The sequence below is a fragment of the Coregonus lavaretus genome (genome assembly GCF_964263955.1).
Source record: "Coregonus lavaretus genome assembly, chromosome: 29".
NCBI lineage: Eukaryota > Metazoa > Chordata > Actinopteri > Salmoniformes > Salmonidae > Coregonus > Coregonus lavaretus.
Window position 1 is genome coordinate 31,783,141 of NC_140016.1, and position 13,998 is coordinate 31,797,138.

Here is a 13,998-nt window from a genome sequence, read left to right on the forward strand (position 1 = left end):
GGAGATGGTTCAGTGGATTAAACTAACTTTCACATGATGGCTAACCTTACCTGAGACCTAAAGAAGCATTATAATAAAGAAGCATATTAGTCTCCAAGCTAATTCCTAGACTTTAACTCAGTGGAATAACAGTCTAGAGACATGCATATGACCCAGGTCCGATACCGACAGGTAGTTGGTCACTCGTCAGTACATGAAAGTGACTGCAGAGGCCTAGACACAAAGAAAAATGAGATCATTTTGAATACAAATGTCCCTTATTATATACATTTTCAACAAATGGGCCATTCCCTGTCATCAAAGCTATGAAATAAATCTGCAACGTCCTCCTACAGCATCTGTCTTTATTTTGCCATAATAAGAAAGGCTGGCTATGCCATCCAGTGATATGCCTATCATTATGTGCTGTTGGAGTCTCAGAAAACGCCAAATGAAGAGCAATAAGAGACAAGAACATCTATACTGAACTTGATAGCTCCATTCCAACACACAGAATATTGATCCTAGAGTCCGAGAGTTGAAATGGGACCATGTCCCTCAATGTTGATGTTACCTAGGTTCATCTTTAAACCTATTGTCATGCCAAAAAGTTTTCCCTGTTTGGGAAGCTCACCTGAATATTCTTTACAACTAAATTACATGTACAACTTTGCACCTCTACTGATTTTCCTCCTGTTAACAGCCATTCAGAACCTACTAAAAGTCTAGCTAGTGTCTCGTTTGGTGTTCCTTCCATTACTTGGTGTTCCTTCCATTACTCACTGCACATTACTCATTGTGGTCCTCTGTAGCTCAGCTGGTAGAGCACGGCGCTTGTAACGCCAAGGTAGTGGGTTCGATCCCCGGGACCACCCATACACAAAAATGTATGCACGCATGACTGTAAGTCGCTTTGGATAAAAGCGTCTGCTAAATGGCATATTATTATTATTATTATTATTATTATTATTATTATTATTATTATTATTATTATTATTATTATTATTATATATTCTGTCATAGATGTTCCTGTGACTTTGCTGAAACATACTAAATGCTCAGATTATGAACTGTACATCAGAGAGTGACTCTATTGCTGATAACCCTTGGGTGTAATGTCCCCTATTGTCAAAATTCTAACGCCTCCGTACTATTTTTCTTTTACAAATCATGACATGACTTCATTTTAAGTTCATCTAACCTAATATGACACTGTGATTACTGACTTCAATTTCCTTCAAGCCCAGGCTTCTCAGAGCAGTGGAGAGGTCTTTCTCTTAAGCACAGATTTTAAAACCGAAATGCACTGCACAAATATCGTACCCCCAAGACATGCTTAACTCTGTATGATATTTGTACGTCTGTAACTTTGTCAATCATCATTATTCATATTTCATTAAGGATTATCTGTAATCATGGTAGCATCCACATTAATCTACATTACCAGTCAAAAGTTTTAGAACACCTACTTATTCAAGGGTTTTTCTTTATTTTTACTATTTTCTACATTGTAGAATAATAGTGAAGACCTCAAAACTTTGAAATAACACATATGGAATCATGTAGTAACCAAAACATTGTTAACCAAATCTAAATATATTTTAGATTTTAGATTATTCAAATAGCCACCCTTTGCTTTGATGACAGCTTTGCACACTCTTGGCAATTCAAATCCAAAGTGCTGGAGTACAGAGCCAAAACAACAACAAATGTGTCACTGTCCCAATACTCACTGTATTTCTTAATAATTTTAAGACCAAAAGTAAACATTTTCATTTTCAATTTGGTTGAGGTTTTGTTTCAAATGCAGGGTTGACTATGACGGCAAGCTTTTTTGAAGCAGAATTTGAGTAACACCATCATACAGAAATACTTGTGCTGTATGAGTTCAAGGCAAGAGGGTACTTTAGCATCTTTATCTTTTCTCATTAAAATGCAAATCAATTTATAACATTTTTGACATGCGTTTTTCTGGATTTTGTTGTTGTTATTCTGTCTCTCACTGTTCAAATAAACCTACCATTAAAATTATAGACTGATCATTTCTTTGTCAGTGGGCAAACGTACAAAATCAGCAGGGGATCAAATACTTTTTTCCCTCACTATACATGAAATGAGTTTGAATAGCATCCCGGAGTCGCCTCTTCACTGTTGACGTTGAGACTGGTGTTTTGCGGGTACTATTTAATGAAGCTGCCAGTTGAGGACCTGTGAGGCATCTGTCTCTCAAACTAGGCACTCTAATGTATTTGTCCTCTTGCTCCGTTGTGCACCGGGGCCTCCCACTCCTCTTTCCATTCTGGTTAGAGCCAGTTTGCGCTGTTTTGTGAAGGGAGTAGTACACAGCGTTGTATGAGACCTTCAGTTTCTTGGCAATTTCTCGCATGGAATAGCCTTCATTTCTCAGATCAAGAATAGACTGACGAGTTTCAGAAGAAAGTTATTTGTTTCTGGCCATTTTGATCCTGTAATCGAGCCCACAATTGCTGATGCTCCAGATACTCAAGGCCAGTTTTATTGCTTCTTTAATCAGCACAACAGTTTTCAGCTGTGCTAACATATTTGCAAAAAGGTTTTCTAATGATCAATTAGCCTTTTAAAATGATAAACTTGGATTAGCAAACAAAACGTGCCATTGGAACACAGGACCGATGGTTGCTGATAATGGGCCTCTGTACGCCTATGTAGATATTCCATTAAAAATCAGCCGTTTCCAGCTACAATAGCCATTTACAACATTAACAATGTCTACACTGTATTTCTGATCAATTTGATGTTATTTTAATGGACAAAAAAAATGTTTTTCTTTCGAAAACAAGGACATTTCTAAGTGACCCCAAACTTTTGAACGGTAGTATACAGTGGGGAGAACAAGTATTTGATACATTGCCGATTTTGCAGGTTTTCCTACTTACAAAACATGTAGAGGTCTGTAATTTTTATCATAGGTACACTTCAACTGTGAGAGACGGAATCTAAAACAAAAATCCAGAAAATCACATTGTATGATTTTTAAGTAATTAATTTGCATGCTTTGTAAGTAGGAAAACCTGCAAAATCGGCAGTGTATCAAATACTTGTTCTCCCCACTGTATGTGAGAATGCTGTTCATTGACTACAGCTCAGGATTCAACACCATAGTGCCCTCCAACCTCATCACTACGCTAAGGACCCTGGGACTTAACACCTCCCTCTGCAACTGGATCCTGGACTTTCTGAAGTACCGCCCCAGGTGGTGAGGGTAGGTAACAACAAATCCGACATGCTGACCCTCAACACAGGGGACCCTCAGGGGTGCATGCTTAGTCCCCTTCTGTGCTCCCTGTTCACCCACAACTCCAACACTATCATTACATTTTCCTTACGACACAACGGTGATAGGCCTGATCACCAACGACGATGAGACACCCTTTAGGGAGGAGGTCAGAGACCTGGCAGTGTGGTGCCAGGACAACAACCTCTCCCTCAATGTCAGCAAGACAAAGGAGCTGAACGTGGACTACAGGAGGGCCGAGCACGCCCCTATTCACATTGACAGGCTGTAGTGGAGCGGGTCGAGAGTGTCAATTTGCTCGGTGTCCACATCACTGAGGATCTATCATGGTCCACACACACCGACACAGTCGTGAAGAGGGCACGACAATGCCTCTTCCCCCTCAGGAGGCTGAAAATATTTGGTATGGGCCCTCAGATCCTCAAAAAGTTATACAGCTGCACCATTGAGAGCATCTTGACTGGCTGCATCACCGCTCGGTATGGCAACTGCTTGGCATCCGACCGCAAGGCGATACAGAGGGTAGTGCGTACGGCCCAGTACATCACTGGGGCTGAGCTCCCTGCCATCCAGGACCTTTATACCAGGCGGTTTCAGAGGAAGGCCCTAAAAATTGTCAGACTCCAGCCACAGCATGCGGTACAGATGCACCAAGTCTGGAAGAAACAGGACCCTGAACAACTTTTACCCCCCAAGCAATAAGACTGCTAAATAGTTAGTTAAATAGTTAACCAAATAGCTACCCGGACTATTTGCCTTGACCCTTTTTGCAATATATTTTTTGACTTATCACATACATTGCTGCTACTGTTTATTATCTATCCTGTTGCCTAGTCACTTTATTCCTAGTTATATGTACACATCTACCTCAATTACCTCGTACCCCTGCACATCGCATCGGTAATGGTACCCTGTGTATATAGCCATGTTTTCGTTACTTATTGTGTATTTATTATTACTTGTATTATTACGTGTTATTACTTTTGTATTATTTCTCTATTTTCTTTCTCTCTGCATTGTTGGGAAGTGCCCGTAAGTACGCATTTCGCTGTTATTCTACACCTGTTGTTTACGAAGCATGTGACAAATAACATTTGATTTTATTTTATTTAAGTTCAAGTCTTAGATAAACTTTTTGTTTGCACAACTTTAACTACATTCCAAAAGAATAGGCTGGCATATAAAAAATAAATCATCTTATAAAACACTCCTCTTCCCCTAAATTAAGTTATTCTATTGCCTGTGGGTAGGCTACCTTTCAAAGAACATTGCTGAATTTTTTTACCTTCTGATGCAACACATGACAGTGAGTTTTTACTTCTAAGATTTTAAGACTATAAAAAGAGGGGATATCGTGCTCTACTGACTCTGTCAAAGCTGGTAACCTTCTTCCTGGAAGTGTATGGCAGGCTTTGGCATGGACTGAGGGGGAAGTGCATGTCTAAGGGCCCTTAGCCTCCCTTTATGGTTGGGAAAGTGATGGATTGTCGACTCAACATTACACTCCACTAGCATGTCTAGGCCAGAGTAGCGGAGATGGTTCAGTGGATTAAACTAACTTTCACATGATGGCTAACCTTACCTGAGACCTAAAGAAGCATTATAATAAAGAAGCATATTAGTCTCCAAGCTAATTCCTAGACTTTAACTCAGTGGAATAACAGTCTAGAGACATGCATATGACCCAGGTCCGATACCGACAGGTAGTTGGTCACTCGTCAGTACATGAAAGTGACTGCAGAGGCCTAGACACAAAGAAAAATGAGATCATTTTGAATACAAATGTCCCTTATTATATACATTTTCAACAAATGGGCCATTCCCTGTCATCAAAGCTATGAAATAAATCTGCAACGTCCTCCTACAGCATCTGTCTTTATTTTGCCATAATAAGAAAGGCTGGCTATGCCATCCAGTGATATGCCTATCATTATGTGCTGTTGGAGTCTCAGAAAAAGCCAAATGAAGAGCAATAAGAGACAAGAACATCTATACTGAACTTGATAGCTCCATTCCAACACACAGAATATTGATCCTAGAGTCCGAGAGTTGAAATGGGACCATGTCCCTCAATGTTGATGTTACCTAGGTTCATCTTTAAACCTATTGTCATGCCAAAAAGTTTTCCCTGTTTGGGAAGCTCACCTGAATATTCTTTACAACTAAATTACATGTACAACTTTGCACCTCTACTGATTTTCCTCCTGTTAACAGCCATTCAGAACCTACTAGAAGTCTAGCTAGTGTCTCGTTTTGTGTTCCTTCCATTACTCACTGCATAGATTCTGTCATAGATGTTCCTGTGACTTTGCTGAAACATACTAAATGCTCAGATTATGAACTGTACATCAGAGAGTGACTCTATTGCTGATAACCCTTGGGTGTAATGTCCCCTATTGTCAAAATTCTAACGCCTCCGTACTATTTTTCTTTTACAAATCATGACGTGACTTCATTTTAAGTTCATCTAACCTAATATGACACTGTGATTACTGACTTCAATTTCCTTCAAGCCCAGGCTTCTCAGAGCAGTGGAGAGGTCTTTCTCTTAAGCACAGTGTTTAAAACCGAAATGCACTGCACAAATATCGTACCCCCAAGACATGCTTAAGTCTGTATGATATTTGTACGTCTGTAACTTTGTCAATCATCATTATTCATATTTCATTAAGGATTATCTGTAATCATGGTAGCATCCACATTAATCTACATTACCAGTCAAAAGTTTTAGAACACCTACTTATTCAAGGGTTTTTCTTTATTTTTACTATTTTCTACATTGTAGAATAATAGTGAAGACCTCAAAACTTTGAAATAACACATATGGAATCATGTAGTAACCAAAACATTGTTAACCAAATCTAAATATATTTTAGATTTTAGATTATTCAAATAGCCACCCTTTGCTTTGATGACAGCTTTGCACACTCTTGGCAATTCAAATCCAAAGTGCTGGAGTACAGAGCCAAAACAACAACAAATGTGTCACTGTCCCAATACTCACTGTATTTCTTAATAATTGTAAGACCAAAAGTAAAAATTTTCATTTTCAATTTGGTTGAGGTTTTGTTTCAAATGCAGGGTTGACTATGACGGCAAGCTTTTTTGAAGCAGAATTTGAGTAACACCATCATACAGAAATACTTGTGCTGTATGAGTTCAAGGCAAGAGGGTACTTTAGCATCTTTATCTTTTCTCATATGTGTCTGTGTGTGCTGGTCTTAGTTACAAATGCACCAAACTGATCCTGCATTATTAATTTGATATACAGCAGATGAGCCTCATTATCTGTCTGGATTGAGCCGGAACGTTTAATCTCGACTCCTCGGCGTGTTAGTGCACTTTAGCATTGAACTGTTAGCCACTATTAAACACTGCATCACAACCACACAAACATTTTAAAAAATGGGGCCTTGAGATACACGTACATATACTGTAGGTAAATTGCATCAAAACTGGCATGCAGATTTACACCCAGAGCCCTTAAAAATGTAATGATACACAGGTCGGGATTTGATGAGGAGCCTTTCTGCCGGTGACAATGCATTTACGGGGGGGGGGGGGGGACACACACCCAGGGTCTCATGTGGAGGTCATTGCATCCATGTCAAGCCTAGTCATTAAAAAAAGACAGAGCGCACAGAGCTTCTGAGGTCTTACTTCTAAGGTTTTAGGCAGGCAAATCCCGCTGTGTTGTATCACTAGGATTGAAAAGCATAGAGACCTCATTAAGATAGAAGGTCTCCTAGGAAAATAAGCCATGATGGCTTCATGAGCATGTTTTTCTGACGTACAGCAGGCCACCAGGGAACCATCCACAGGGAAGGGTTTTGATGCGAGGCACACTGTGAAGGCCATTGGGATACTGTAGGTTGTGGTTGACAAAAGATGTTTGCTTTCCGCGTAGTCACTGATAATAAATTAAGATGCTGCCCGTTTTGTAAAGGTGATCTGTCATTCACTGTACATAGGAAATGAAGATGTGTCTCTTGTATTCATCATGGACTTATGAATTGTTACATAAAATGTCGCCCCCTAAAAAAAAAGACTTCTTAGCGGAAAGCCCAATCATTTATGGTAATTTAAATCAGTGATCCTCCAAAAGTGGAACAGATGTCTTCTATCAGAAGAATCAAAATTGGTTGCTGAATGAAAGATACAGATATTCAAACCAAGATTAAGTACTTGAGATTATTTACTATGATTAAAAAAATATATATATATACTTACTATGTATGATAAACGACTTGCAATATGTTAAAGTACTTGACGGACAGGGCTTTTTTGTTAGTTCAGCAAAACAATTTGTTGAGAGATAGTAAAAAAAATCATCATAATTGAGACACTTCATATAAACAGAGAATTCAGTCCATATCACCACAAACTTAGCAACAGGTAACATTGACAGCTGACTGGAGGTTGGCCCAAACTATTCTCAGCGAAGTTTTTGCTGGAGACTATTTATATTTCTAAACAACATTTAACTTTGGATTTTGAAGCGAGATGAAACACTGAAATCTTAATTGATTCCTCTGCATACATATAGTTGAGGTGAAATTGGATTTCTTGAATATCAATAGATGCAGAGAGCACCACGAGTACTAACTCACTGTTAATTTCCCTGGAGGGAAAATCCTATAAAATAAAATACTCAATAACACTGTAGCACATACAGTATGAAAACATGCACTATAAAGGTGATACTCCCCCTATAGACATATGCACATTCCCCCTATAGACAAATGCAAATACACCCATAGCATTTGATTAATAAAACAACCTTACACGGGCGAGACCAAATAACTTAAAGTATTTTGGTTTTATCAAAGTAGTGCATCTTTGTCGCACAGGAAACATGGGACTTTCTCTGCAGTGGCACGTTACCGCAATGCGTGTTTGATTGACTCCATTCCATAGTCACATACAGTATCAAGACGTACATAACCAAATACTCCTTAGGGTATTGTAATTAAGCATATATTACCTTAAGGTATCCTAGGGTAATCTTAAACCTTTGTATTTGTCTTTCTAGGCACACTGAAATCACATTGATATGCTATATCCCTAATCAACATCCAAATAGCCATTGATTAAAGCAATAGGGCTGGTTCTATTACTGAATTCTTTCTCCGGATGAGTGACGTCATTGGTTATCACATGAAAACAACAACACAAACAAAAAATCTGATCCCACTGGTACATGAATGTGACTGAAGCGCAGATAGCACTTGGCTGGAATGCCAGGGCCTCATTGTTAATTGTCTACTGTTGTGTCAATTGTCTGCTGCTGAGATTGCCCTGCTTCCATCCACAAAACTTCCCCCTTGGATTGGACAAGCTTTTGTGCGCCACTCATATTTCAATCAGATCCAATCCCGACTCGGTTTCCGAACAGCAGGGGGGGGGGGGGAGTAGACGGGGATCATACGTTATCCAAAGGCCTAATGAGAACCTTCAGTCAACGTACAGCTGTCATTTTCTATCCTGTCCTTCCTAGGAGATAAGAGTGAGAGAGCGCTGTGCAGATAGAGGCTGTCCATTTCCACATGTACTAATTAAGCTGAGACCAACTCAAAAGAATCTAGCAGGTTTTTTGCTGCTAGACATGCCTAAACCCCCTTGTACTAATTGTCCCTCTATCAACTTAATCTGACATTTGCAACTTCACTTAAGTATTTTCGAGGCCTGGATGTCTGTTTCCTGTCTTACTGTGACATTAGCATGGCATTAGTGTGACGTTATCCAAGGCAGCTCTACTGGGTGCATGGTCCATGTCTGCCAGTCACGACAAAAGCAATGTCACCAAAAAAATCTTTGCGACATGTGTAGTAGAAATGGAAGATATAGGAGAAATATTATTTTTTGGGGTACTTTTACCCCTTTTTCTCCCCAATATCCAATTGGTAGTTACAGTCTTGTCCCATCGCTGCAACTCCTGTATGGACAGACTCGGGTGAGGCGAAGGTCGAGAGCCATGCGTCCTCCGAAACACGACTCTGGCAAGCCGCACTGCTTCTTGACACACTGCTCGCTTAACCCGGAAGCCAGCTGCACCAATGTGTCGGAGGAAACAGCATGCATGCGCCCGGCCCGCCACAAGGAGTCGCTAGAGCGCGATAGGACAAGTACATCCCGGCCGGACAAACCCTCCCCTAACCCGGACGACGCTGGGCTAATTGTGCGCCGCCATGAGTCTCCCGGTCGCGGCCGGCTGCAACACAGACTGGGATCAAACCCAGGTCTGTAGTGACGACTCAAGCACCGTGATGCTTAGACCGCTGCGCCACTCGGGAGGCAAGGATAAATATTTGTATCCGATCTACATCATTTTTATCAGTTCGACAGGCGTGGACTTTTCTTTATTGCATCAAATGATGATGGAAATTGTGTTTTTCAAATAAATGATGACTGCCAATGATTGCCTACTGCTTGCAAAATTTATTTTTTCAATAATGTTCCTTTGCAGGACAAGGATTGTCCTGACTTTCAAGAATGCTTGAACTGCTTCGCCTTGCTTTTCTGGTTGGCAGGCAAGTTTCACCAGCCAATTATTTCAGATCTACAGGAGTGCAAGTTTCACCGTGGCACAGACCGGAGTGATACGTTGGCACATGAGAATTATTATAATATGCCAAATATTAGTCAATTATTGCATTCTATCCATGCTGGCTTTTGCAGGCTACCTGAGACATGAAACAGAAACGTGGGAGGGCATACAGGCATTCGCCAATTTATTAATTGTCCATATAGTAATCAGGTATTATACTTTATTTTATAGAAATGGCTGAACCTGAATTCGTCTGCATTTACATTGACACTACCAAAGAGGATTTCTTTTTTGAGTGATATTGAATTGATTGAAAATCACGATTGCACTAAGGAAGTATTTATGCCTATTAACTCAAGGTAAATTGAAATCAGGGTCTGCATAGGCTATAAATAAGTGAATTACATGTTTTATCATATGCGATTTAGGCACATTCAATTTCACCACTAATAACCCCCAATCATAACACGTTATAATTACGTCTGGATTCTAGCTGTAAGCGCCACCACACATTTGCCTGAATTATCTATTTACCACCATTTTCACTGTGACTTTTGTGTCTGCTGCAATGAACAAATCCTCTACAGTCATTTGCCGCCAAGACCTATGCGGGCACTAATGTGGAAGAAAGACAAATGTTGTAAACATTAGAGCTTTGCCCTATCAGAGAAAAGACTAATGGAACAGCAGGAAGTGGCGAGAAGTGCAGTAATACTGCAGTCTCTTTTTAGAGAGAAAAACTAAGCTTTTAAGGGGCCATTAATATTTTAAAAAGGAGAGGGCTCTAATTGGACCAACAGGTCTACGAGCAGTGCCTATGCTGCTCACATCCAATAAGAAATTGATTACAAATCAGTTACAGTAAAAAAAATATTCTGGGCACGGACAAAGAGCAACTAAAAGAAACAATTTACAGGCCGAGATACTTTTTTATTTGGCTCATGTTGGTCTTGTATTGATTCAACCTACGTTGGTCAAATATCACAATCCCACTTATGAATGCTCATTGATTGAGGCTTGATTTTCAGATGGCTAGGATGGAAGGTTGACCAGACAGGACACATGGAGAAGTTAATTAGAGCATCAGACAACCAGGGACAGATCATTGATCCAAATGTCTTTGTTTGATTGGGATGAAAAGGATTGGTACCCTTTGCGTATGCATGTAGACAAGGCCCTACCCTGACTGAATTGCCTCAGACTCATGCATGGGAGGAAAGTGATGAGACTTTCATTACGGAGGGTTTTTATAAGCAGTTCTATGATGGGGTCGTTTGTTCTGCAAATATAAAACCCTCTTTGATTATATTATTCTTCCAATTCAAAACTAATAATTGTGATGGAAAATGGGAAAGACAAGTTTTACATTTACTGTATTACTATTTTCCTGTGTAGCTTATCATGTAGTGTGACAATTGACGTGCAGCACTTCGCTTGCATAGGAACCATGCAATTGTGCATCCTGCAAAATGAATGGTATATTAAAACTCTGTTTCCCAGATATCCAGGTCAACCAATGTTTCTCTCATGAATATTATAACAAATCATGTTATGTGTCCCAATTATCGCTCCTTCCTCCAAAAGTGTGCACTTATTTACTTCCCTTCACTGATTTGAAAGGAAATGGCTGGTGTAAGATGGTGGAAACTCCCACTAGTCCTTGCCTCCAATGCTTTTAGATTTGTGGAAAGTAGTGAAAAAGTGCACACTTCAGGAAAAAGGATGATATTACTGAGACCCACCCCATGGTCTACACCCTACATACTCAACTGGCGGACTGTGGACCGGATCCAGACCTAGAACGGGGTCAATACTCAAGCGGGATTCGACCCCTGGAATCATATAAACACTCATAAGACAAAGAAGAATGCATAGAATTGCAGGAAATTAGCTTTCAAACTGCAAATGTTCTCTCCGCCAACAACAGGGGTGTGAACAGTTTGAGGTTGCATGGGTTGCGAGGTGGCGGTTTGTTAGTAAGCCGATAAATTACATTGTCCATCCGTACCATTGCCACCTAGGAAATTTGTCTGACCAGACCTTCTCAAATAGTACTTGAGTACCCCAGGTCTACACCATAACACCTATGAAGCATTAAAGGGGAAAATACAACTTTTTACAACGCATGAAAAGTAATTGGTGTCTTTGTACAATCAATGTTCCAGAGCATCTCAAATTCTCTGGGGAAATCTGAGCATTGGTGTGTACAGTATTACCACCTGCTCATGATATAAAAACAAGCAATGTTTTGCATCAACTGAGAAACTAATAGAGATAGCAGGGTACAAGAAGTAGCTACTGTATGTTGTATCAGGTTCATAAAGTGAGAGATGGCTCCATCACTTTACAAAACCATTATTTCTAACAACAAAAACATTCTGTGTAAGATATGCATTTCTGTGAACTGCAATGAGGCAGGATCTCTGGTTGCTCCTCCGAAGCTCTAGTTTACACTCTTAGAAAAAAAGGTGCTATCTAGAACCTTAAAGGGTTCTTCAGCTGTCCCCATAGGAGAACCCTTTGAATAACCCTTTTTCCTTTTTAGTTGCAGGTAGAACCTTTTGGGTTCCATGTAGGACCATTTCTACAGAGGGTTCTATATGGAACCCAAAAGGGTTCTACCTGGAACTAAAAAGGGTTAGCCTGGAACCAAAAAAGGGTTATCCTATGGGGACAAGAGTACAGTGCATAAAGAAGATAAAACTCATCTCCTGCAACTACTTTGCTCCTGCATAAAGGGAACACACAGAAGATCTCTGAACAATGTTGCTTTGACCCCATAATATGATCTTGCGGGTTCCATGACAGCCATTTTATGAAGTTATGAGTGGTAATTCTTACCTTTGTAGAAGCATTCCTCGCTGTGCATGACAGTAATTCTCTGTGCACCCAGACAGGAGGCCCGGTGCAGCTCACAGTGGTTCTGATACAGCTTGTTGTCCGAGCCACACACCGGTTTGTAGTGTGGTTTACAGTGGTCCAGACAGTTGCACTCCCCTTTACCGCTCTCATGGTTGACCACGCAGTGACGCCCCAGGCCACAGTACTTGTGCTCACAAGGACTCTGGAAGCCATTGTTATGGCCCAAAAACCCTGCAAGGAAAACACAAATAAATCAATGTTTAATATCAGAAGAAAATTAGAGTAATAGGACGATAGTTTGTTAGAGTTTGAAAGGTGTTCAAAAGTTGGCTTAAAGTACAGATGTGGGATCTTAATTTGACCAGTTTCTTACCGAGGACAAATAATCCTGCAACAACAGGAAATGTGAAGTATTGTGTGGAATATAATTAATATACATTTTTTGTATGGGTTGATACATTTTTAGTCAGGGCAAATCAAGTCTGACATTTTAAAGTGGACATTTCAAACTTTAGAAGTCTTTTTAAACCTCGAATACACTACAAGTTTGCATTTCCTGCAATAGCATGGTGATCAAATTAAGATCCCATGTTGCTGTAGGTTATACAAGAGTGTAAAAACATTAACATCAGAAACTAGAAAAGTAATAAGACAATAGTCAGAGTGTGAAAAGCTTTTGAAGTTTACTTACAGTAACTGTCTAGGTTTAATATGAATAAATATTATATTCCATGAGGCAAATATTTGTGTTTTATATTATTTTCTACTACTTTTCAGGCAGAGTGAGTTATCGTGTGTTTAACAAGTCAACCTTCACAAGCAGTAAGTATTCTTGACAGGACAAGGAGCACGATAACCTCTGATCCGTATCAAATGTGTTGGGTCTCAAACGACAGGTTGCCCTCTCTTTTCCTTACTTGTTTCAAATGCAATTTTGTACTAATCTCACTCTGTCTGTCTTGAGCTTTCTCTAGCAACATTGTTTCAACTGGGCCCTCACAGTTTCCCGCACCGATGAGCTCAGGACAGACAAAGCTGTGATGAGCTCGGGACGGACACAGCTGATGCATCCCGTATTTCAGCTCCATTTCAGGTGTTCAGACTTGTTTTAAACAAAAAAGGTCAATTTGTCAGCAAGACGCATCAATTAGGCGAATTCAGGCTACAAGAGTGTAGGCCTAATGACAATCGATGAATGTCATTACACTTTTTGGTGTTTTGTAACAGATGTGTCCTTCCATTAATCAAAGGGTGGGTTCACACTTCACAGTGTACTTTTTGGTGTTTTGTAACAGATGTGTCCTTCCATTAATCAAATGGTGGGTTCACACTTCAC

The 13,998-nt window shown here is 40.0% G+C and overlaps 1 protein-coding gene across 1 annotated transcript in view; it reads right to left on the bottom strand.

Moving 5' to 3' along the window:
- LOC311104630 (follistatin-related protein 5-like) overlaps positions 1–13,750 on the bottom strand; it is a gene marked incomplete at its 5' end in the record, with an annotated part of 105,792 nt that extends 92,042 nt beyond the window's left edge. Inside the window, 2 exons of the mRNA XM_084146484.1 lie at positions 12,642–12,893; positions 13,663–13,750. Of these exons, the coding sequence (XP_084002610.1) occupies positions 12,642–12,893; positions 13,663–13,750 (340 nt within the window). The remainder of the gene's footprint in view (positions 1–12,641; positions 12,894–13,662) is intronic.
- Between the last annotated feature and the right edge of the window lie 248 nt (positions 13,751–13,998).